Source organism: Aricia agestis, chromosome 21 (genome assembly GCF_905147365.1).
Source record: "Aricia agestis chromosome 21, ilAriAges1.1, whole genome shotgun sequence".
NCBI classification, from domain to species: Eukaryota; Metazoa; Arthropoda; class Insecta; order Lepidoptera; family Lycaenidae; genus Aricia; species Aricia agestis.
Window position 1 is genome coordinate 10,483,995 of NC_056426.1, and position 27,066 is coordinate 10,511,060.

Genomic DNA, 27,066 nt, shown 5'->3' on the forward strand with positions numbered 1-27,066 from the left:
CAGAATAATCTAAGTTGCCAAATGCCAATAACACTAACCACCGTACTCAGAGACGTTTAATTATGATTAACCTTCTATTTATTGAAAAGTTTGACAGATAATGTATGAGGCTTATGTAAACACATTAAATTAATTACAATTAAGTAATTATTAATGTTCAACTCTGACTGCGGCAACAAGACTACCGACGATACTTTTTTACGGGCAAAAAGCCCACCCCACATTCCCACCACTGCAACTCCTGTGTCGCCAAGATCAACAGTGGCAACCAACCACGAAAACCCTTTGATATGATCTCAGGGATGCCCGAGGTACAAGCTAAATCTGTCTTGGGACCCGCAACGAAATTAATCAGAAGAAAGGTAGGAGGAGTAGGAGATATTTCCCCCCCCCCCCCCCCCCCCCAAGCAAAGCGGAAGACAGCCAAATTGTAATGACAATTAATGTCCGAACAAGAGGGGGAAGCACCACGGGAAAAAATATACTTAATACAATATGTGTACTTCATAAAAATTATATATATTTGTAATGGCAAACTTGTGTTCGATTGTTTCCAATAGTATTTATGACAAAACGTTTGAAAGCACGGAAATTCTTTGCGCTGCCTACGAGGTCATCGTAATATACGACTCCAGAAACACATTGGAGGCTGTTTAGTAAATCGGTTCTTTCCTCATGCCAGAGACTACCAACGATAGGCTAGTTTGTCCCATAAAGTAGTAATATACCTAGCGGAATAGAGCAACAATCTCGAGCTGTCAAACGAAACCAAAATTGGTTTCATCTGTGTGTAAAAAATATGTGTACGTATACACTTACACAAGCATGCTTGAACATGATTTCTATGAGATTGAATTGTCAACGTGCGGCACGTGCCGACTGGACGTCAAAAAAGAGTGCTACTGTCATGTATCACACGTCTCTTTTTACCACGCAGTATTACTGATAGTGACATCTCTCTTGCTCAGGCCTTTGTTTCTCTATTCCGCTAGGTATATTAACTTTATGGTTTGTCCTAAATGTATGCTATCAGCTATGTTTAAATTGTTTTGTTAGCGCGTTGTTTTGTGCAGTTTTATTTGACACCTCCCCTGTTATGACACCCTAGTGTACGCGCTACTGGTCACCCCTATTCAAATATTATTGTGGCAGAGATTTGGGCCTACTTGTCTGGGCTAGTTTTGTTGATTTATTTTACATACTTTTTATATCGGAAAAATAAAGGGGATACTTTTTATACCGGAAAAATGCCAGTTCCGCCGTGACAAACGAATGTTGGTGCATAGGAGTTGAGGGCGTCATCTAGTATTACCTAAGTATTACCCATAAAGTTAATATATACCTAGCGGAAGGTATATTATTGGCTAGGGTAGGCTAGGGTAGGTATATTCACTAGGGTAGCGGTAGGTATTCCGCTAGGTAACTTTATGGTATTAGTAATAAAAAAAGTCTTGAAAGTACTAGGAAGGCATAAAATAGAGGAATGTATTCGTGCTACTCACAATAATGAAAAAGAAAATAAATTGGGTATCGAATTTCTCCGAAAGGCTTTGAACACGCGATATTTGGACCGCTCATTTATTATTTTAATACTTATTTTTGTTCAATAGTCGTAAATTTTTGTATTGGAATTGTAGAATCGACATTTACGAATATCTAGATATCTCTATAATTCTACTGTAACTGTGTTTGTCACCAAGTTCTTATTGAAAATACTTTTGTAACTCCCTCATGCGTTTAAAATTTTAGTGCCAAAAATGCGTTTTCGTTATATTTTTTATTGATTTATTTCATTTTATGATAATGCGGTGTACGAAATATGCGTTGAATAAAATACACCGCATGAAACACAAAATACGTTCATTATATATATATTTTAGATCATACAATTTCCCACGGGAAAAGTGTATTTTACGAGACTTTTTATAAAAATTGTGTGTGTGTTGTGTGATAGGTTCTTAACAATATTGTACTAGGATATCATACTAATATAACAATATTAAGTTGTAAAGTGAGGCATTATCATTCGTATAACTTTATTACCGCCCCCTTGCGTCCGCCCCCCCTCGCCCCCCCTAGCTCGCCCGCACGTACTACCACTTCGTCACAGTAATCTCTTCCGCAAATAAAATTGTCGCCAATATGGCTTTCAATTGGATATGACCCTTTAGGGAAAAAGAAAAATCTTGAGACGCAGCCTGGTGACAGACGGACGGAAAAACAGTGAAGTCTAAGTAATCTTTTGTCCTAAGGATCTCGTTTTTATCCTTTTGGTACGGAACCCTAAAAAACCGAAACGCCGATTATTATCTATGTCTTATAAGCATAAGTAGATATCTGTAGCAGATTTTTGTATACCTTACATAATGGATTTTCACGAAATATGTAAAGGCTTCCTGTTATATACTGTTTCCGTTGAATACGATTAAACGAAAAAACTATTAAATAGTCTGTAGTCATGTACGATATTTTTTATACCCAAATGAAATCGGCGTTTTATGAAAATGGTCTCTATGACATATTATTAACACAATAGTTTATAATATTATGTACTATAGACTATGTACTTGATTGTAATAACTTATAACATAATTTAATACGGTGAAACCGGAATTTAAAAAGTAGTAGTATATTTTTAAGCACAAAATTAATTTTTACTGTATACAGAAATATGTTCTACATATTAAGGCTTAACTTGATTCTTATCAGCTTAATGAACCTTATAAATTGGGCACGAAAACTTCTTGATTAATAAGGCCACTTGCGCTAATCTGGAATAAGCTTAAAATATGTCTTTGCTTTCATAGCTACGAAAAACTAATGTTAACCCAGGATTAAATTTAAGCAAGATTGGCGCAAGTTAAGCTAAAAGTAGGCAAGGCAGAAATATTTTATACACTTCTGAAATGCCAGTATCCGCATAGCGCATTCACAAACTACTTCACAGCTCATACACTCCTAGTACAACAACAAAACTCACCTATGAAGTTCATCTTGACTCACTAGCCTAACCTAAGCAATAATATATAAAAAATATATCTTCTTTGAGCACCAATACTATAATGATACGTATAATCTAGTATAGAAGAGAAGAGAAATAGAATTCACATCGTGGTGCGCGTGCTGGCCGCGCGGGCGACTCGCAACCAGTGAGACCTCGTCGGCCGAGCCGCGCTATTTATGCTGCCTCCCCCCACCCCGCCCCCTTCTCCACCTCTCCAGGGGGATGAACCGTCATCGTGAAAAGTCGATTTCGATAATTATAATCGTTTAATATTTCGACAATCCTCGCGAGATTTGGGCGTGTAATTAAAAAATGTAAAGTCACTTTTGAGGAACCGATAAACGGTGGTGCATTGCGCATGTGCCCCCCGCGCCCCCTGCGAGGGGGTAGCGAGGGGGGTGGGTGCGTGCGTTAAATCTTTTATAGCTGGGTGCATTAAGTAATTTACTGAGGCCGTGCATTTGACGCGAGGATATGGGCTCTAAACGCTCTAGTCGGGCTATGATACCCTAGTAGAAATTGTTATATTATACTAGCTTTACGTGCTACTAAAGTAAATGTGCTTACAGCTGTAAAATTGCTAAGAGTAGCTAGCTATGTTCTGTACTATCTTTGTTCTACTGTGTAGTCTGCTTTATACAGAAAGTGTCTAAACACACCATGCCGAAGTTCCGCGGCGGAAGTTCGGCATTATGCCGCCTGCAATGAATTTTAAATTACCGATGACACTTATGCCGAAATTTCGTCGCGTTATATTGAATGCGTTTGACATTGCTGACGTAATCATGCTGAACTTCCGCCGCGGAACTTCGGCATGGTTTGAGACACAAAGAGTTAAAGATTGGTATAGAAAAATATACTGGTAATATTATGTCAAAATTATTTTTCAGTCTCATGAGACTGAAATTCTATTTCATGGAATTCTTTTATAAAAAAATCTGCAATTAAAGCTATCTTCTCCTATTAAGAGTCTCAAACTTTCTACGTGCAAGATTTCATCTAAATAGGTTCAGCGGTTTAATATTTTAGAGGTTCAGACAAAACATACTTACATTATAATTCAATCCAGATTAATATTATAAACTTTACCTCTTTACACCAAAACCGTTGAAACGATTTTGCTAAAATTTGGAATGGAGATATTTTAAGTCCCGGGAAAGGACACATGATACTTTTTATCCTGGAAACATGTACGGTTCCCGCGCGATAAACGAGTTTTGACGCAGCGGAGTTGCGTGCGTCATCTAGTAACGAAATGCACTTATGAAACTTTGTGCAGTTGAATTTAAAAATAATAAATATTTTTTAGGTCCAAGCTTTTTGAATTAAAATGTAAGTATCTAAATACACTAGGCCGAAGTTACGCGGCGGAAATTCCGCATGATTACCCCCGCAATGTCAAACGCATACAAAATACGGACGGAACGCGACGTTCGGTAATTTAAAATACATTGCGGGCGTAATCATGCTGAATTTCCGCTGCGTAACTTCGGCCTAGTGTGTTTAGACACTAAATGGTTCAAAACATAAACGTAACGTAAATGGTTATAGGCCGGCTTTTTTAAGGACAACTCTAGCATTTCCTTAACTCTACCAGTCTCGTTTCTCGATTTATCTCCTCGCTTTATTGTCTTACCCTTTTACGTTCAAAATCTCCGATACAAATAATTTAAATTTATGTTGATTGAATTGAACTAGGGTAGGCGTTACTTTAAATATTGTTGGGGCTATAGAATTTCGTTCGTTTCGCCAAAACGCAGTCAAGAAAAAAGCTAAAACTAAGGTTTACAGGGTGTAATAAAACTAAGTGATGTGTCCCTTATATATAATAATAATAATAGCTCCCACACCGGTTTCGGTTACGGTGGCCGGTTTCATTGAAACCAGGCTAGCTACGCAGGAGTAATTTTATAGTGCCCTAGTGTGTGCGCAGTACACAAGAGCACTCTCTATTCCTTTACTCTCATAACCCAGTTCGACGGAAGACCGACACGACTGGCGAGAGATCAGGCGCAGGACTGACTTTTTACATGCCCAACCGACGCATGGATCATCTTACTTGTCAGACAATCAGGTGATCAGCCTGCATTGTCCTAACCAAACTTGGAAATAACTTGTTTCCAACGCGGGAATTGAACCCACGACCTCCGAGTCAAGAGCCGCGCTCTATACCACTAGACCACGGAGGCGTTATACATAGTACTGTGTATGTGTCCCTTATATATAGAAATCACTGTAAAAGTAGCAGTGCTGAAAGAGCAAAATTTTATTTGCGATTTGTATGGGTAAGTAGCGTCACAGCGAACTCTATATAGGGGATCTATACACACCCTATAGTATTATCACTTAGTTTTGTTACATCAAGTTAATGGCAACCTTCATAAAAAGCATACTAGTTTCAGAGCCTATTAAATGCAAACAAACATTTCCTCTTTAAAATTAGCATGGTTTACAAGGTTTATAGTAGCAGCGCTAAAAGGACAACTTTTTTTTACTTTTGTATGGCAAACTCATGATGCCAGGACGCTTGCCCATACAAATCACAAAAAAATGTTTGGTCTCAGCGCTGCTACTTTCACAGTTAACTTTTTACTATTTTTTGTTAACAGGGGACACATTTACACCCTTAAGTATTATAACTTAATTTTGTTACACCTATGGCAAATATCTATGGCAAACTACCAGGATCTTATGGCAAATTTGGATAGCAGATTTTAAAAAAATATCCTTGATCGTTGGATTCATTTTTATATTTGCATGTTTAACACACAGAATTAGCCGCTATAAGGATAAAAAAAGATAAAATGTCTTATTCCAACTACCCCGGTATTGCTAGAGTCAATTTATTTTCTCACTTTTTGCCATCAGATTTTGGTAGACCTATAGTTTCAGAGCCTATTAAATGTAAAAAAAACTTTTCTCTTTATGATTAGTACTAAATGACATCCGCTCCGTTGACCGAACTGTACATTTTCCGGGGATAAAAAGTATCCTATGCACTTTCTTGGGACTCAAAGTATCTCCATACCAAATTTCTGCAAAACTTTTTCAACGGTTTAGGCGTGAAGAGGCAACAGACAGACATGCACACTTTTGCATTAGCGCATACAGATTTAAGTTGAGAATATTAGGTGATGATGATGATAGCTGGCCTCTCAACTGGCAGCGCCAAGTTAAATTAAAAATAAGATCATAAGCCGGCCTTGAGCGCTCATTTCACTTCACACTTAACCTATTTTTAAACTCGAATAAATATTAAAAACTACATTTTGCAACCGAGTTCGCGCGGAAAATCTTCGTCGCGCGGGAACCGTATATATTTCCAGGGTAAATCTATCATAATACGTTCTACTACTATCGTAAATCGTGACGTGGGAGAGCCATGCTTCGGCACGAATGGACCGGCTCGACCGGAGAAATACCACGGGCTCACAGAAAACCGGCGTGAAAAAAGCGCTTGCGCTGTGTTTCGCCGAGTGAGTGAGTTTACCGGAGGCCCAATCCTTTACCCTTTTCCCTTCCCTACCCTCCCCTATTACCCTATCCCCTTCTAAAAGCCTGCACCAGCAGCTCTTCTGATGCTACGAGTGTCCATGGGCGACGGAAGTTGCTTTAAATCAGGTGAGCCGTTTGCTCGTTGGCCCATTATTTTATAAAAAAAATGTCCTTTTATTGGGACTAAAATTACCTCCATACCAAATCTGTTAATCGGTTTAAGAGTAAAAAGGCAACGGACAAACAAATAGACATGAACCAATCTATAACATTTATAATATCAGTGTATTAATTAAATTGTCTATCCGTCTGTTACGTCCAAATGCTTATAAATCTCCTGCACCGATTTTTATTCGTACTACTATTATAAATGCGAAAGTGTATCTGTCTGTTACCTCTTCACGTCCAAACCACTGAACCGATTTAGCTGAAAATTGGTATGAAGATACTTTGAGTCCCGGAAAAGACCATAAGATTGTTTTTATCCTGGAAAAATGTACCATTCCAGCGAATTTTGGCGCAACAGAGTTGTAAGCAGAATCTAGTAAACTATACATAAAAGTACATTTTAAAGACTGTTTAGTTAGCTAGGTAGAGACAATTTAAGTGCTTCATATTATATGGGCGGTTAACATTGTAGAGTTAATAGCCCTCGCCATGTCGACTCTACATAGAGTATAATGAGGGTTTTAATATAATATTCAAATGCGTGTTGCTGGAATGCGGCATCGGGCGTCAGGCGTTAGGTCGGCAATACACTACGCGTTTAATAAGGGTATGTGCAGATGATAAGCGCTTAACGCGCGTTTAGATCACGCGCTCACAAGGCCAGGGTCTAAATTGTTTTTGCGTAAGCGCCTGTAGAAAATATACAGCCTGGACAACATATTGTAGTAAGCAGTTATAAAACGTTATCAAAACACGCATTAAGTGCATCGATTATTATTATCATCCGACATAATGTGACTGCCATATTGTAGTATTAATAATCAATTTGCAAATATTTTTAATTATTATGGTTACTAGGTTGTTTTATGAAATTTGGAAAACTGACAGCTAAAGAAGAAATACAAGTGATATAAACAAGATGGCCAATGAAAAGTTTTTATATACTTATTGCGATAAAATGTGTTGGTTACCTTTGTACATATTTTTCTCGTAAGCAGTCGCGAGCAAAACTTTTTGTAATAAAACGCGCGTTAAAAAATTCCCAGTGTGCATGTGACCTAAGGCACGCCGGGAAGTCCGGACGTGCTCTATGTAGAGACTCCACATTACAATTTATAGGAAACTTTATTGAATTTCAATGAGGTTGCATGTCTTAAACAACTAAATACGATCTCAATAAACAGCGATAGAGAGGAGAAAAGACATTCGTACAAAGAGGTGACTTTCTGTATATTTTATCTTAAATAAAAAAAGTCATTTTGCGTCTACTTATTAAGAATTATATGGCAGTAGATAATCATGATTTTAAAGTTCAAAATTATACAGGGTGTAACGAAACTAACTGATAATAGTTTAGGGTGTGTATATGTTCCTTGTAGACAGTTCACTGTGAAAGTAGCAGCGCTGAAAGACCAAATTTTTTTCACTTTTGTATGGGGAAACTCGTGACGCTGGGGCGCTTGCCCATACAAAAGAAAAAAATTGGTCGTTCAGCGCTGCCACTTTCACAGTAAGCTCTCTACACCCTAAAGTATTATCACTTAGTTTTGTTACTCCCTGTATAGTAGAAACAAGCAGAGAAAAATAAATATTTAAAGTGTTTTATTTATACAGTTAATTATGTTTTGCTGTAAATAAAAACCATACATATATTGATAATCATATCATTTGTTATTGTTCAAGTAAAAAGTAGGTTTTTAAATTATTGTAAAATTTATGGGTGATTCAAATTGGCAGAAACATAAATCGTATGAAACTTCTGCCTCTCCCGTGGGAGAGTAACATCATTGTAAATTTCAATTTATACGTTAACTTTATTTAAAATTGTATTTGCAATATAATTTTGTATAACTTTTACACACAGAAGTCATCAAAGTTAAAATCCGCAAAGGTAAGACAAAACAAATATAATACAGCATTGGCACAAATTTTGTTAACTTCAAGCAAAACTATAAAAATATGGTAATTTAAAACCCAACTTAAAATTACGGAATTTTTGGTCACTTCTTTTTTTATGAAATAAGGGGGCAAACGGGTGACCTGATGGAAAGCACCTTCCGTCGCCCATGGACACTCGCAGCATCATAAGAGCTGCAAGTGCGTTGCTGGCCTTTTAAGAGGGAATAGGATAATAGGGAAGGGTAGGGAAGGGAAGGGAGTAGGGGAGGGTAGGGAAGGGAAGGGAATAGGGGAGGGTAGGGAAGGGAATAGAGTAGGGGATTGGGCCTCCGGTAAACTCACTCACTCGGCGAAACACAGCGCAAGCGCTGTTTCACGCCGGTTTTCTGTGAGAACGTGGTATTTCTCCAGTCGAGCCAGCCTATTCGTGCCGAGGCATGGCTCTCCCACGAATAAATCTGTCCACGTATAACTCATCGTCACTGTCACAGTAAACTCGTATTTAACGACACTTCTCAAGTTAGCATAGCATGAAACCTTTGCAGGCTGCAGTATTCCAAACAATTATACATACACACTCTCAAAAAAAAACTTGAGAGGTGTCAAGGGACACCCAAATGGAACGAAGTTATTTCTTATGTTCAAAAAACCTGTATACATACACTCAAAAAAATTATTAAAAAATACGCCGTCTTTTGACAGGATTACTAGCAACGCGTTGCTGTTTATTCTCAAAAACGCCATCTAGTTGACGCACATGAATACTATCAACGCCCTCTGCCCCTACCATGCAGGTACTAATAAAAAGTGTCGAGGTCAAATTTCGTTCTGCCTAGCCCCTATTACGCCAAACGCGCGATAAGGAACTTCGTTCCAACAGAACCAACCTCTTAACACAGTCGTGTAAAACAATAAAACTTTAAATGTTGTGTAATGTGTATATGTAATAATTATGTATATATGTGTAAGATTTAAATAATTAAACAAACATAGATAAATACTCTAAAAAACAAAACCCTCCTTCTGGCTCCGTCGGGTAAAAATAAATTAAATTTCAACATTGAATCTCATTGTATCTCTAAATCTCTCTTAATATTGTTACACAATCCTCTTCAGACAAATAATAAAGCCTTTCAAAAGAACATCGCGGCCGAGACACTAAATAAGAACTCGTAGACAAAGGCTACGTAGACCTGAAAACGTAGAAATGCTACGAAAATATAGAGGTGCTACGAATGTGTAGAGGTGCTACGAATGTGTAGAGGTGCTACGAATATGTAGAGGTACTACGAATGTGTAGAGGTGCTACGAATGTGTAGAGGTGCTACGAATATGTAGAGGTGCTACGAATGTGTAGAGGTGCTACGAATATGTAGAGGTGCTACGAATGTGTAGAGGTGCTACGAATATGTAGAGGTTCTACGAATATGTACAGGGTGTAATAAAAATAAGTGATAATATTTTAGGGTGTGTATTTGTTCCTTGTAGAGAGTTCACTGTGAAAGTAGCAGCACTGAAAGACCAAAATTTTTTTTCACTTTTGTATGGGGAAACACGTGACGCTCGGGCCCTTGGCCATACAAAAGTGAAAAAAAAAATTGGTCTTTCAGTGCTGCTACTTTCACAGTGAACTCTCTACAAGGAACACGTACACACCCTAAAGTATTATCACTTATTTTTGTTACACACTGTAGAGGTGCTACGAATATGTACGTCATTATTAAATTTTAGTTTCTTTTTATTTAATTTATATTATGTTATTATTGAGCATGTACTTTTTACCAATGATAATTATTTTAATGAGTGCAATGATATTGTGTATAATTGTAATAGGACTTCAGTCTGAATGTGATAAGTTGTTATTTTTTTTAATTTTATGTAAATGTATTATTTTGTTGTCTATTATTATACCTGAATAAATAAATAAATGTAGATGTTCTACGAATGTGTAGAGGTGCTACGAATATGTAGAGATGCTACGAATATGTAGAGTCGTACGAATGTGTAGAGGCGCTACGAATATGTAGAGGTGCTACGAATATGGAGAGGTGCTACGAATATGTAGAGATGCTACGAATGTGTAGAGGTGCTACGAATATGTAGAGTCGTACGAATGTGTAGAGGCGCTACGAATATGTAGAGGTGCTACGAATATGGAGAGGTGCTACGAATATGTAGAGATGCTACGAATGTGTAGAGGTGCTACGAATATGTAGAGATGCTACGAATGTGTAGAGGTGCTACGAATATGTAGAGTCGTACGAATGTGTAGAGGTGCTAATTATGTAGATGTGCTACGAAAATTACTATATTATTTTATGAGTGTTACATGACTTCCTCAACTCCGTTGCAATTCATTTATGGCGCTGAAATCGTACATTTTGCCGCCACATAAACTATTCTATATCCCTTCTTCGTCTCTTAAAGTATCTTTATACCAAACATTAAAATCGCTTCAGCCGTTTAAGTGTAAAGAGTTAACAGACAGACAGACACACACTTTTGCATTTATGATATTAGTAGGGATGATGATTGGTTCACGAAAAATATACACTACAAAGACATAATAATATTGTGCTCTTCGAAAAGTTCAAAAGTCTTCCATGTTGTATATTTTCTTCATAAACGTTACTAAAACGACATTTTTACTAGCAGTTATTAAAAACAATGCATTATAGTCACACTGTGAAAATATCTGCGCAATCTTTCTCTACAATGCTCAAATTTCTACAATTCTTTTGACGTAGAGCTAAGATAGAGAAAGAAAATGAACAAAAAATTTAAGTTCCGTTTCTTGTTGCAATAAAATATCACGGGTACCAGGGACTCATAAAATAAAAGCGTAGTCGTGACTGCACTCTGGAGCGGCTCATCAGAGCCTTTAGCCATGTCGTTTTCGTTATCAATTCTTTATACAAGTTGTCAAAACAAAGTGATAATACTTTAAAGTGTGTATGTGTCCTTTGTATATACTTCACTGTGAAAGCAGCAGCGCTGAAAAGGCAATTTTTTGTGATTGGTACGAATACGGGAAAGCGCCGAAGCGTAATGGATTTTCCCATACAAAAGTAAAAAAAGTAACTGTTTTGCGCTACTACTTTTACAGTGAACCCGATATAGGGAACCCTAAAGTATCACTTAGTTTTGTTACATCCTGAAGAATCGCCGATCAAACTATGATATGGAATTGATATGACAATTCCATACATTTCGATCGGCGGTTTTATAAAGAAGCGATAAAGAAAACGTCTTGGCTAAGGGCTCTGACGCCGTCTCGTCACGTCGCGTTTCTGCGCGTTTTATACTGACAGGTTTATGTTGAATATTGTTCGCGATTTGTGGGAGTTTGAGTTGTATTTGATTTTAGCTTATGTTAGGTTGAGTTTAGAAATGAAGTTTTATAACTCATAAGTTACTAGCTGACCCGGAAAACGTTTTTTTGCCTGCATAAAATGATTTTCCCTGTTTTCCTGCTTTTCTCTTGAAATTTTTTCTGAATTTTTTCTATAGACGTCACGGAGCCCGAGACATTTCCAAGGAATGCAAAACCGTGGAAATCGGTTCGTGCGTTCTGGAGCGTCAGGAAGGCAAACCCGACTTATTTTTATATAATATTAGACTAGCTGACCTGGCATTCGTTGTACTGTGGTGTGGAAATATACTTATTATTTCAGGCGTTGATACATAATATTATGTATAATTACGTTGTCTACGAATATTAAAAACTAAGGGAACGTAACTCCCATACTGCAACCGTTTTGAATTTGGTTCCTTTTCGCACACTAAAATATGGCAATAGCTACGAAACACTCAAATTTACGAAATAAAGCCGTTGACAATAATTGTCACTTCTGTATTTATACACAAAATTGTGTACCGAATACATGCATAAAGTATGCATGTATATATATATATATATATATATATATATATATATATATATATATACAGTGTGTAACAAAAATAAGTGAGAATACTGTAGGGTGTGTACGTGTTCCTTGTAGAGAGTTCACTGTGAAAGTAGCAGCGCTGAAAGACCAATTTTTTTTTCACTTTTGTATGGGCAAGGGCCCGAGCGTCACGAGTTTCCCCATACAAAAACGAAAAAAAATGTTGGTCTTTCAGCGCTGCTACTTTCACAGTGAACGCTCTGCTAGGAACACGTACACACCCTATTTATATATACATATTCAGTGGGTCTGAGAATCGGCTGCTGGGTACTTTTTATATTGATAAGTGCATTTGTTGAATAAATAATAGTTAATTATTACAACTCGAGACTGACGGCAACCATTGTTTGTGCGACGGGATAGCGATGGACGTTGCCATGGTGACATACTTATTTAGTCACTTCAATAAAATAATACGGGCGAAATATTTTATATGGCCAAGAAACGTTTGCCGGGACAGCTAGTTATTTCAATAAAATTGGTCTAGTCGTCTAGCCAATGCAGATCACCAATAAAAACCGCGACATGACAATTTAATATTATACTAGATGACCCGTGGACTTCGTATAACTTCCATTCTAATAATATTAATATGTTTTTTTTTCTTTAAACTTCCACGAATGAAATGAAATGAAAATATTTATTTCTAAATAGGTTAACACTTTTAGAACGTGTACATGAGGCCTACCACCGGTTGGGGAACTAACCCGGCGAAAAGAACCGGCGTAAGAAACTCGCACGAATCTTGCAACACTTCAAGATAAGCCAAAACGGTTCAACGGTTCCACGGTTTTAGTGAGACTAACAAAATTGAAATTCATTTATATTTCTATAAATAGAAAAGATAACAACTAGATGTTTTTACAGTACCTTAAATTGTCAAAGGTGGATGAAATTATTCGTTGTCAATGCTCTTACCTGTAAAAAAGGAAATAATATTATTAGTTTTTTTTAAACAAAAATAAAGTTACAGTAAAATTCATAAATTGTATTAATGTTAAAACGTAAATAACATCAAATCAACAAAATATAATAAGTAAGCATGGCTCTTACGTTAAGAGATTTTTAGCTACTTCTGCAGGCTTGGCATAACAACAGTAGACAGATTTTAGTGGCAAAATGGCGATTTCCTATTTAACTAACTAACTTGTCTAACTGTCACTTAGTCTATTCTTTCGTAGAAAAAAAAACCGCTTCTATGCCAAGCCTGCTGAACCCTTCTGGCCTTGACGCGCGAGTCCGACTCGCACTTGACCGTATTTAATTCACTATTATAATGGCCTCATTACACTATTTCTACTTACGTACTCTCTATTGTATGCCAAACGACACACATTGTCCTTGGCTTACATGGAAGAGTTACATCATTTTTGGCAAGTTATTTAAATAGCTAAGCTATTCAGTTTTACAGTATGTATGTACTATACTAGTTGGTGCTCGTATCTCCATAGCGCCAAAACTCGTCACCAAAACTTGAACCGTGCATTTTTCCGGGATGACAAGTATTCTATGTCTTTTCCGGAACTCAAACTCACTCTCATAACAATTTTCAGGAAAATCAGTTCAGCGGTTTGGACGTGAAGAGGTAACAGACAGACACACTTTCGCATTTATATTAAGTAAGTAGTTGTAATATTTTATACTCTATCTATAAAAGTTAATAATACTAATGTGCCATTGTATATTCAAAATGAAGTAATACTAAATAATGCCATCAGAATATAGCGAACAACGTTAACTACGTTACCTACGTGGCGCTACGTGGCGCTACGTGGCGCTACGTGATGCTACGTGATACTACGTGAATCATTACGTAGGTCTCCGACGTAGCCTAGTTCAGCAATACAGCCATATTTTACACTTCATTCTTCGCCTCTTTATAAAGGCAGTGCTAACAGTTTATAAGACACGATTCTGTGCTCAGATCTTTGTTTTATTATTTGACTATGGCAAAAATAATAGGAACAGTCATTACTTTTTCTACCGTAGCACCTTATTTATTATTGATTTATATGCCCTTTTAGAAAATTGTTATTGACGTGAGAGAGCCATGCTTCGGCACGAATGGGCCGGCACTACCGGAGAAATACCACGGATTTACAGAAAACCGGCGTGAAACAGCGCTTGCGCTGTGTTTCGCCGAGTGAGTTTACCGGAGGACCAATCCCCAACGCTATTCCCTTCCCTACCCTTCCCTATTCCCTTCCCTTCCCATCCGTACCCTCCCCTATTAACCTATACCCTCTTAAAAGGCCGGCAACGCACCTGCAGCTCTTCTGATGCTGCGAGTGTCCATGGGCGACGGAAGATGCTTTCCATCAGGTGACCTGTTTGCTCGTTTGCCCCCTTATTTCATAAAAAAAATATAAAAAAATGATGTCAGGTAAATTTCTTTTATTGCCACATGTTAAAAAAATTGCGACAACTCATAAAAGACTAAAGTTCTCCAGTCGTTCTTTCACCGATGCACGTTAAAATAACATTGTTTTGACAAGAAAGATAAAAAGGAAAGCAAACTTAATTTCGTAAAAAAAATATAAAAAAAAACTTTAACCAAATCGTTGGCCTCGACATTCGCCTGACTCCTTATCATCTTACTTAATAGTATGATCAACTTCCTTTAATTTTTAGACAAGCTCGTCTTTACTTAAAAGTGACACCAACTACAATAAAGTGATAATTTTAAACCGTCTTAAAACATTTCCACACCATTGATCGTATGCGACGAACCAACGAGCCGGCCACGAGTAGTCCACGAGTAGTCTACGACTCGGCCACGACTCAGATGTGTTACCGCGGCCGTCCACTCCCTTGATTTCATTTACAATTCATTCGGCACTCAGAGCCAGGGTTGTACATGAATTTTATTACCTCAAGTAATATACAAGATAGGAGAAGTGGACCACTTTGTAGCTTTAAGTTAAACGAGACTAGATTAGAGACCATCGTTACAGAATACGAATACGTCTAATAACTCGATACTACGGGCTGCATTTGCTGATGCGAACGAAAGAGAAGCATGATCGGCTCGAGCGATCGGCTCACTTTGTGGTTGTCACGCCAAAGACGTAAACCGTAAACCGACTTTACAGACAACCAATTTTCAATGCTTTTGCATGATGAAAAATCTTATAATAATATTATATTTTGTTTGTCTACGCATAGAATACATATATAATTATTATGCTCGTCTTTCCAGCATCAACAGTTTTTGTTGAATATTTTTTTATGACATAAGGGGACAAACGAGCAAACGGGGCACCTGATGGAAAGCAGCCGTCGCCCATGGATACTCGCAGCTTCAGAAGAGCTGCAGGTGCGTTGCCGGCCTTTTAAGAGAGAATATAGGGGAGGGTAGGGAAGGGAATAGGGGAGGGTAGGGAAGGAAATAGGAGAGGGTAGGGAAGCAAAAAGGGTAGGCCGTAGGGGATTGGGCTTCCGGTAAACTCACTCACTCGGCGAAACAGCGTAAGCGCTGTTTCACGCCGGATTTCTGTGAGAACGTGGTATTGCTCCGGTCGAGCCGACCCATTCGTGCCGAAGCATGGCTATTCCACGTCAAATTTTGACATCATCGACTGTGTATGCACAACATATATTGTAAATATAAATAATTTGTCCAATGTTTGTTCAGCGCATAAAATAACAGTGGAAAATGATGTTTAATCGTATATTTAAAAAGAGGAAAAGTTTATGTTGCCGAATAATCTAGTAAATTTAAAAAAAAAATTACTACAAGAGGGATATAGGATAAATTTTATTATGGGGAAATGTGCGATTATCGCGGTATACTATTTTCTATTTATTGAACAACTTGTAATAGACAACCCTACATAAGTTATACAGTGGCGGAACTAGTGGCTCGACCAAACGGCCTTCTTATACCTCCCCCCTTAAGGAACCTACTGCGAACAATTGTATATGATTATACCGTTTCAACTCACATTAAAATAAATGCAAACTAAATTAAAATCCGACTAAATTAATGTACCACTGGTCTGTGTGTGTTTTTATTTTAAGTATATAAAATAAGAGGGCAAATGAGTAAACGGGTCACCTGATGGAAAGCAACTACCGTCGCTCATGGACACTCGCAACATCAGAAGAGCTGCAGGTGCGTTGCCGGCCTAAACGTGTCTGTATGTTTGTATAATCATTTCAGTAGCAAATACCATACTAAGGTTTCTTTACCTTTTTCTTGTTTATGTGTTCCTAGTACTTATTTAGATCAAAATGAACATTAATTAAGTCAGACAGGAAATCCACACGATTTAAGTAATTGGACATAATTCAGTTGAGTTTATAATATGTCAAGAATAACAAAGCGTGTACAGGGGGATAAGTTACTGAAACAAACATGAATTTTAAATTATTATCAGCTGTGAAGCGAATTTCGTAACGTACCATACAAAGACACAATACAATATAACGTCTGTATAGCAGTATGGATCTTTTTTAAAAGGGGGTTGAAGTATATTTTTCTTCGACTATTTTATACACTTGGCTAGCTAGTCCAGTATCTGGTATCACAAGTGGTTACACCATGAGGTCACTATGACGTGTGGTATAAACTACGAACTTCTAGACCGGATAGTAAAACTTCAGAGATTCGTAGTTAACATTTTAGTACCAGGTTAACAGCTGTCTATACATATAGTCAATATCTGGCAAATTGCTTTTATAATAAAGGCAGCTTATAATATAAGAACAAGTGTAAAGTAAATATTTTTTAAATAATAAAGTTAATTAATATATAGAAATAAGAACAAGTTAGCAATACCAATGTTCAGACTAGCCAAAATAAGCAAATCCTTTAAGGGCCAATGTATACGCCTATACAATAAAATCCCAGAAAATGTTCAAAATCTACCTTTAAACAAATTTAAAAAAGCAGTTAAAGAACGTTTGTGTGCTAAAGCGTATTATAAAGTCAATGATTTCTTCGAGGACAGCACACCTTGGGAATAGGGTGGCTCCGTGCAGGTTACTTTTCTTTTATTTTTGTTACATAGCTGTAAGCCATAACATTGTAATTTTCCATTTTTTTTGTAAAAGATGGCCCCGTGCGAGTTTCTTACGCCGGTTCTTCTCGGCGGGGTAGTTCCCGAACCGGTGGTAGGCAACGTAGTTTCTTCGTTCGACTTTCAAAAAGTGTATCATGATACCCATTTTGAATAAAAAGATATTTTATTTTATTTATTTTATTATTTTTATTTATTTATAGAATAGACTTGGACATTACTGAAATTTTTATGAAATTTATCACAGAAATGAAGGGCTTGTGTTGGGGACTTCAAGCTGCGTTCTCGAATGTATGATACAAGGTTTTGAGGTTACATAGTATTTATTCTGGTTTAGTTGTTTCTTTCCCTTCTTTAGTTAGGTAGTTATTATTAATTTTTAGCTTAATATAGATAGGATAGTATTTAGTTTAGTGTATTTTATTTAATAATTAGTCAATTATGGATGTTGATCCGCCGGATCCTGGTGGTGGGGATATCTTATCATTGGATATGCCCAGCACGAGTTCGGACGCGTCTATTGTTAGAAAAAAAACCAAATTTTTTTCTAACAATACGCGTTAGAAAAAAACCAAAAATGGCACTCAAAATTATCCAGTGGAACTGTCGTAGTTTGAAAAACAAAAACCAGGAGATTAAGATTCTACTTCAAAATTTTGATCCCATAGTAATAGCTGTTCAGGAAAAATGGTTGAGTCCTGGCGTTCGTTTTAGAATTCCAGGTTTTTCATGTTTTCGGGACGATCGGAGTGATGCAAAGGCTGGATATATTATAATATTTTAGTTCGTAATACTTGTAAATATTCCATCATTCCATTACCTCCCCATAGTGATGGGATAAATATTGTTACTGTTCGAGTCATGGATGTCACATATGTTTCTGTATATATTCCGAATCCTAACGTTTCTTTACTAACTGAGTTTTTTTTCAATTATATCCCCTTTACCGCCTCCTGTTGTGTTTTTGGGAGATTTAAATATTCACAGCATGGTGTGGGGTTCCCATTTCAATGATAACCTGTCTAGTTCTTTATTAGATTTTATTGATGACCGTAACTATGTCATTCTTAATGATGGCTCCCCAACTCGAAGGGTTGCACCATCACAGAATCCTAATAGCGCTGTCGATTTGTCATTTGTTTCTTCTGCTCTTTCTTTGCAGTGCTCTTGGTCTATTCTTTCTAACTCTTATAGAAGTGATCATTTTCCAATTGTTATATATTTTCAAAACTCCAATGGACCTTGTTCCGTTGACAAGACAGAAATTTAACCTGGCAAATGCTGATTGGGATCTGTATTCTGTTGCAACGGATGAGGAGTTTCAATCTATTCCTCAGATTACAACGGATAACATTTATGATGTTTACCCGTTCATTAAGTTGGCTTTATTACGAAGCGCTGAAAAATCTTTCCCCGTCAAAAAGCTTGGCCCATTTAGAATGCCGTCTCCTCCTTGGTGGGATGCGGAGTGTACAGAGATCTGTAAAAAAAGAAAAGAGGCAGAACGAGCCTACTCATTATCAATGACTATGTCAAACTTTCTTACGTATAAAAAAATTGCTGCTCAGGCTAAGAGACTTTTCTCTAAGAAAAAAAGACTTGGGTGGCAACTTTTTTGTGAAAGTTTATCCCCCCAATCTCACCCTTCTCTGGTATGGCAAAAAATAAAAAGATATCGAGGGTCATTTTCTTGTGAGATCCGGGATTCTAATAGTGACCCTTCGTGTTGGTTTGATTCCTTTGCAAAAAGGTTGGCTCCTCCTTCAGCCCCTCTACAGGAGGAATTAATGGTATATGAAAATTCTGGTACTGTCACTAGTGACCTAGATGCTCCATTTTCATGGGAGGAATTTCAGTTGGTATTGGAAGCCCTGAGGGACTCTGCCCCCGGTGTTGATGGGATACCGTACTCATTTATTGTTAAAAGCGGAACTACAATGCAAACAATTCTTTTTGAGGCTCTCAATGTAATATTTCAGACAGGTATTCCTCCACAAGAGTGGAAGACTCAAGTTATTTTCCCAATTCTGAAACCCGGTAAACCTGACGGTATCCCATCGTCATACCGTCCTATTGCCTTGTCCTGCACCCTTTCGAAAATTTTGGAGCATCTCATTAAAAAAAGATTGGAATGGTTTGTGGAGGGTAAAAATATTCTTCCATATAATCAGTTTGGCTTTCGGAAAAACTTAAGTACTGCAGACTGTCTGGCAACTTTTGTGACCGATGTCCGTTTGGCATTTTCTAAAAATGAGGCAGTGGTAGGTGTCTTTGTAGACATACAGTCAGCTTATGATAATGTCCTCCTCCCCGTTCTTAGACATAAATTACTCAGATTAGATGTATCAAGAAAAATTGTTAATTATATTTGTAACTATCTATCGTCTAGGACTGTTAAGGTGCAATATAAGAATATATCCGTCCCTCCAAGGTATGTTTGGAAAGGTCTTCCTCAAGGTTCTGTCCTTAGCCCACTTCTATACAATATCAACGTCCAAAGGTTAATGTACAATGCTTTAATTCGTAGCCACTTGGATTATGCGTCCTTTTTATTGGAGCCATGTAGCAAATCTAGTTTAAAAATGTGTGATAAGCTGCAGGCAAAATATTTACGGGTAGTCATAGAGGTGCAATGAAGTCTTCCTCTATTAATGCGCTTCAAGTGGAATGTGCGGAGCCTCCTTTGTCCCTATGCCGACAGTATTTGTCGGACAGGTTTATATTTAAGGTCTACCAGTGGTCTCGTCACCCTCTTATTAATAAGCTGTTTTCTCTTTCACAATTTTCAACCAGCAGTTATTGGACGCATAAAAATTTACCTTGTGTTGTGAAGAGCTATCAAAAGATAGCTTCTCTTCCATGAAAATTGGGCCACAGGACTCAATTTTCAATTAATCCGCTATTTGAAGCTTCTTTTTCCTCCCTTGTGTTTTCTCCCAATATTATTTTAAATTTACCCATAGTGAAAGGTTCCCCTGTTTCTAATAATCAGTTTAATGCTGTAATAAGTGATAAATTTAAAGATTGGACGTTGATTTTTACGGACGCTTCCAAATTATCCGATACTTCTTGTGTAGGTAGTGCCGTTTGGATTCCAAAATTTAATGTTGTCCTTAATAATAAATAGCCTTCATTTTCTTCAGTTTTTAATGCAGAATCTCTAGCGATTTTTGAAGCGATTTCCTTTGTGGAATCGTACAAACTAAATAAGGCAATTATTATGTCCGATTGTAAAAGTTCCCTGGAAGCGATTTTGTCAAACCCCTTTAGAAGTAAATTTAAATTCCCTTTAATTTTTAAAATTAGGGGGTTACTATTTAAATCCTATTGTAGCAATATACAGGTCATAGCGGGATTATAGGAAATGAATGTGTGGATCTATATGCCAAAGAAGCTGCAAAGTCTGGTGGTTTAAGTAATTTCAAAAATTTTTGTCAGGATCTTCTTCCTCTGGCCAAGTCGCATTTGACTCTGGAGTGGAATACCATTTGGACTGAGTCGAGTAGGAATAAAGGACGTTTTTACGCTGAAATTCAGGATTCAGTACCTAGTCGACCGTGGTTTTTTTAATATTTGAAAGCTAATAAGCCTGTTTGCTCTACTATCTGTCGGCTACGTCTGGGTCACTCGTGTAACCCGGTATTTCTAGCTAAAAAAAGGGTGAGGGATAGCTCATTGTGTGAATGTGGCTTGGATGAAGGCTCTCCAGACCATATATTTCTTGCTTGCGAAAACAACCTTTCATTGTACGATTACCTTCCTTCTAATATTCCTCGTCCCATTAATCTTAAATCTATTTTATCGTTAGTATATTCTCCATTTATAGACATCTTATACTCGTTCATCGCTCATAATCACATTAGGCTCTAGTTGTAGTATGAATTCTCTTCCTTTTATATTTAATATATTTATATTGTATTTATGTTTATGTACTCTGTGTATCTTTAAAGGCTAAGAAACAATATTTTGCTGTACATATTTGCTTTTCTGGTTTTTTCTGTTTCATTATTATATCTTGTATTTGCATGGTCGCATGAAGTCATCACCCGTGCCCACTGCATTGCAATCAGTTTACGTTATAAGTTATAACTGTTCACATTTTTCGCCTCAACTCTGACGCTGGCAACTCCTAAATGGGGAGGCTTAAGCCAAAAGAAGAAGAAGAAGAAGAAGGGTTTGTATTATTTTTTTAACTATAAAGAAATTTAGTATGGTTCTTGTGGGATAATTGCGCAGTCGCAGCAGTAGACAAACGCACTATTTTAAACCGTAGGAGTAACAGCTCTAAATAACTATCGTCATCATTTTCTATAAAGAATGAAGAATTTAAATAAAGAATAAAGACTATAATTAGGAAATCTAAGGTTTAATTCAAATGTTACATATTTTTGTTGAATTACTTAGATATTTCCCTAAGAACTTAAGAGCTAGTAAATAGTCTTCGATTTTTTTACAATCGCTGGCCCTCATACCTTGCGCCGCTCGCATCACCCCAGTTAATTTATATACAAGACGCCGTAAAAGCGTTTGCTGGTTTGTTTATTAAGGCTCTCCAGTGCGAGAGAGATTATCTCAAGAGAGAGAGGGAGAGAGAACGTCAATCGTGTCCAGTTACAAATGGAGAGTGGCGTTTATTGGGATTAAGTTGAGTTGAGTGATACTTAAGTGTTAATTGTATAAACCTCTTTCTTTTTATGCGTTCCCAGTGTCTCGGTTTTCTTGCCGCAATCAGAGACTTTTAATGATCACTTAATTTTGATTTAACGAAAAGTTTGACAGAAAATGGATTTGGATCAGTACAATGTTTTGTCGTTATCTGTCAAGCTACTTTTTCAACGCATCAGAAAAAGGCAAAAATTTTTGTAACAAAAACTTTATACACCGCGCCTATGTAGATCGAAGGACAATATTATAAAGGCGAAAGTTTGTGAGTGCGTATGTTTGTTACTTCTTTACACGCGATTTCGATAAAATTTGACATGCAGTTAGCTGACACCCAGGATTAACACATAAATTACATTTTACTTTGGAAAAATGTCTTATTGCCATGGGAAAATCAATAAAAATTATCTGCTGTTAATACATAATTAACATTCATTCAGCTTTCAACTGCATATTTTACACATCATATGATAATATATAACGACAATCCTATTGTGTAATTTAATCTTTCGGCTTAATTCAGTAATCTTTTGACCAGCTAAGCTTGAGTCGTCATATTATCATAGAGCCAGGACTGGACTAGACATCTACCATCATGCCATGATAACATGTAAATGCTGACCTAAATAATGAAAAGCTTTCAACTGAGTGTAACATAAAGAAATGATAATTATAAATTATAATATTGTGCGTAAGTGTTTCTTGTAAATAGTTTCTTGTGAAAGCAGCGTTGCTGAAAGAGCAATTTTTTTAGTGATTTTTATAAAAACTCCTTATCAGGAAATGAACGTGTTGCTCGCAGTTAAAAAGGAAGAAAGAATATTCTAAACTACAGTTCCCTTGAGGCGAAACCTAGCCAGACTTTACTCGAAAACCCAAATCTGAAAATGCAGCCTTTACCAAGAAATCTATAACAATACTAGCTGACCCGGCAGACGGTAGTTTTGCCATATAAATTATTTCTAGTATCAATATGCAAAGTAGGTAAAAACCTATTCTCATGCCTAACGAATGTACAAACAAAATTTCATTAACATCGGTTGAGCCGTTTTGGAGGAGTTCGCACACAAATACTGTGACACGAGAATTCTTGGGAAAGAAAATTCCTTTTCAGGTAAAAAAGATATAACCCCATTAAACCAAATCCGATAAAACGAAATCTTTCTTACGTTGTTCACACCGCAATGTATATTTATAAGTATTTTTCACACTGACTGACGCTTGTCCATCTTCCCCTCGCCGGGGGGGGGGGGGGGGGGGTGATTTACGGAGCCCATCGGTTATGCTGATAGGGGGTGCTGACCGCTACAATGAATTGGTGTTCTCATCGGTTTAAGCTACCTGTGTTTTAGGTTATTTGATTACAATAAGAAATATCCTTAGTTATTTGTAAGGTATTATGTAAAAAAATAATAATATTGTAATCAAATTTCTTATTCCAAATAATAAGAAAGTATCGGTCTATTATCTCTGCCCTTTTAATAGAAATTTAAGTCACTTAAGTCCCTGAAAAGGACATACATAAAATAATGTTATTTTATCCCGAAAAAAACTAATTTTTCTGCGCGATAAACGAATATCTGCACAATGATTTTGCGAGAAACATCTACTCGTGGAATAGATTACTTTATTAAAACGATTTCTGAAGGTTCAATTACATTTTTTGGTATAGTAAAATGAGCTTTAAATTTAGTTACTCTGGCTATTATAACTCGAGAACGGCTCAACCAATTTTGCTGATTTTAGTGTTGAAATATTCGGGGAAGTCCAGCGACAGTTTATATTAGGCGGGAATTTACGAAGTTTACCTGGTCATCTAGCGTTTAGTACAAAATAGTGGGGTTAGAGTTTTATGCTCATAATATCTTATATATAAAATTCTCGTGTCACAATGTTAGGCCGCGTACACCTCCGAAACTTTTTTTATGCATACTCGTATTCAGTGGATCTGAGAATCGGTTACTGGGTACTTTTAATATTGATAAGTGCATTTATTGAATAAATAATAGTAAATTATTACAACTCGAGACTGACGGCGAAAATTGTTTATGCGACGGGATAGCGATGGACGTTGTCATGGTAACATGTCACTTCAATAAAATAATAAGGGCGAAATACTTGATTTATATTATGGCAAAGCAAGGTTTGCCGGGACAGCTAGTTATTATTATAAACTATGTTGTAGAACGTAATTATAATGTAATCTTCATAGAATGACAACATAAAATATAAGTAACATTGTTTTAACTGCGAGTTGCGACTAACGTAGTGTGTCGACATAACGACATGCAGTGACTTAGCATTTAGTAGCTTTACTAGTTAACTATTTTAATAGTTTGAGGGTGAATATCTTTATATAATAAAATTAATGATAGAAAGGAATTTCTGGCTTAATTTTTTATAAATAAAATAAGGGGGCAAAAAAGATGGCGCGATGAACTTGACGCATACAAGCCAGGTGGAGGAGGTACCTTGGGGGAGGCCTTCGCTCAGCAGTGGGACAGCATAGGCTCATAAAAAAGGGGGGCAAATGAGCGGTCACCTGATAGAAAGCAACTACCGCCGTCCATGGATACTCGAAACATTAAAAGAATTGCTTGCCTTTTAATTTCTTTTGGAAGGATTTAAGAAATCTAACTAGATAAGTAAAGTTCGCAATGACAATTTCCATGCATTTTTCTGTTCAGTATGAAAATTTATTGTTTTGGAAACTATTTGATGTAAAGCAACAAACATTGTTTTCCATTTTTGAATATTAATAGTAGTTATAGCTGACCCGTGCTCAATTATAATAATAGTTAATCTTCGGGCGTCGAAACAAAAAAAGATGACGTGACAATAATGATGAAAAGCAGCCTATAATAACGTATCATGGGAAAAATGTATCATTCTATTGAAGAAAAGTTCAAAATCGGTACAGTAATTTTTGCGTAATGCACCTTAACTACTGAAAAAGTATAAATCTATATATACTTTTTATACACAAAATTGACAAAACCACCGCTAAAAATAACTACTTGTTCTGCGAGCGCGAGTTTTTCATACGCTAAAAGCTTTCCACGATATTGTGGTCATATTGATTGTATTTCTGTAGTTTTTTCATAATTTATTTATTTTATAGAATATTGTGGAACTAAATGTTATACTTTTATTCATTCGACGATCTCTGTCAGTTGGTAGCTCAAGCCGGGGATCGCGGGTTTGAATCCCGCCGACGGAACAAAAAGTTCCTGGGTCATGGATGTGTATTATTAAAAATATGTGTATCATAATATTATACTAAAAATCTTAAATATAATATGTATATAGTATAGTACAAAAGCATTAAATATATTTCCTTTGTCTGGTACCCGTAACACAGGGGCGTCTTTCCCTTAGGTGCAATGTGTGCGGTGCACACGGGCGATGCGGTCCTAGGGGCGCCGAGCGCCGTACGCACTCGGCGCGTGCCCGCACTGGCCGGCCGCCACGGCCCACGCTTTATTGACCAACGTAAAAAGAACTCCAGTTTGCAAACATTTTTGTGTAATATGAAGCTCTTCTTATATTTGTAGAATTACAGCAAAGCAAGGCAAGGCGCGCCATGAGCGGCTCGGCTTTTACAATATAAATATTATAATCTTTATTTTTCAACGTGAAATGAACCTTAAAACACATAAATGAAGATTATATTATTTGGTGTAATAGTGAGTGTCCTATCGCTCGTTTTAAAAAAATAGGTAGTGGGAGGATTTGGATTTAGATACAAAAAAGCCCAGTGTTCTAATTTAGAAAACAAACTGTGCCATGCTGGCTCTTCGGATGTAGAGAAGTTAGAGCTCTTCAATGAAATCGAATTAATACCGATGTTGTGATGATGTGATGTTTAATAAGTATAGAACATGAAATTTAAAGTAAAATTGAAGTACTTAAGCGATATAAAATTGACGTTTTGGGGTTAGGGTCAGTCAAGACTCAAGAGCACATCATGGTCAAAACCGAAAAAAACTTCAATCTACAAACAAATAACAATGGAGTTTGTTATCTATTTTATATTGGAGAAATTTGACAGTACCTATGTGGTAACTTGATGTGCTGTTATAGTTCGTCTGGTGGAAAGAAAAAAGCCACCGCTTAGAGTCCTCACCCTTAAGGGGCCGGAAAAACTGTACTTTTACTTTGCACCCATTTCATTTTAACCGCGTGCGCGCTTGTTAGAGGGCGCTAGGGTAATGTTTGCACACGGGCACCACATGGGCTAGAGACGGCCCTGCCGTAACACAAGTCCTTCAGGTACTTAGCACGGGGCCAGACCGACGTGGTGTGAAGCGTCCAGATATTATAATATTATATTATTATTATTCGAGTGTATGTATATTTCCTTGCTTTGTTGTCTACAACATAGAATTAGCCTAAACTGCTTTTCTAATGTTATGAGCTTGAGTCTTGAGAGCTTTACACTGGTTACATCTGGCTAAAATGGTCGCTTTGGAGAATCATGTTATGAATCATAATATGATTCATTTTTTAAATTCGCAAAATGGCCACTCTGCTTGCAATTCATGTCTAGTAATTCGTTCTAATTTGACATTTGTCAGTTTGACAGTTTTGACAATTAATTTGCTGAATTAATTGAGAGGAATTGCTAAATGTGACCATTCTAGCCCCGCAGCATTGAGATTTGAGACAATTCATTCAAAGGGTCAATCAAAATCAAAATGACAATTCTTAAAAGGTTTTCGCCACCAAAATAGTTGAGAACCGCTGTCGTAGAGGATTTTTTTGTAATGAAAATGTTATACGGTTACTAGATATCCAGAAGCAAGTCTGTTGTTACTTAGTTACGTTTAATCTGCAGATTTTGTATTAGGAGTAGCTAACACTTAAA

General features: G+C 36.9%; 1 protein-coding gene across 4 annotated transcripts in view; it reads right to left on the reverse strand.

Annotated features, from left to right (window-relative positions):
* LOC121737761 (complexin) overlaps nt 1-27,066 on the reverse strand; it is a 295,632-nt gene that overhangs the window by 37,579 nt on the left and 230,987 nt on the right. The window contains exon 1 of one of the 4 annotated variants that reach the window (XM_042129454.1): nt 2,981-3,137. The exons of the other annotated variants lie outside the window; for them this stretch is intronic. Coding sequence (XP_041985388.1) covers nt 2,981-2,993 — 13 coding nt within the window. The 5' untranslated portion in view covers nt 2,994-3,137. Of the gene's footprint in view, nt 1-2,980; nt 3,138-27,066 lie in introns of those variants that run through there. 4 annotated transcript variants of the gene reach the window in all.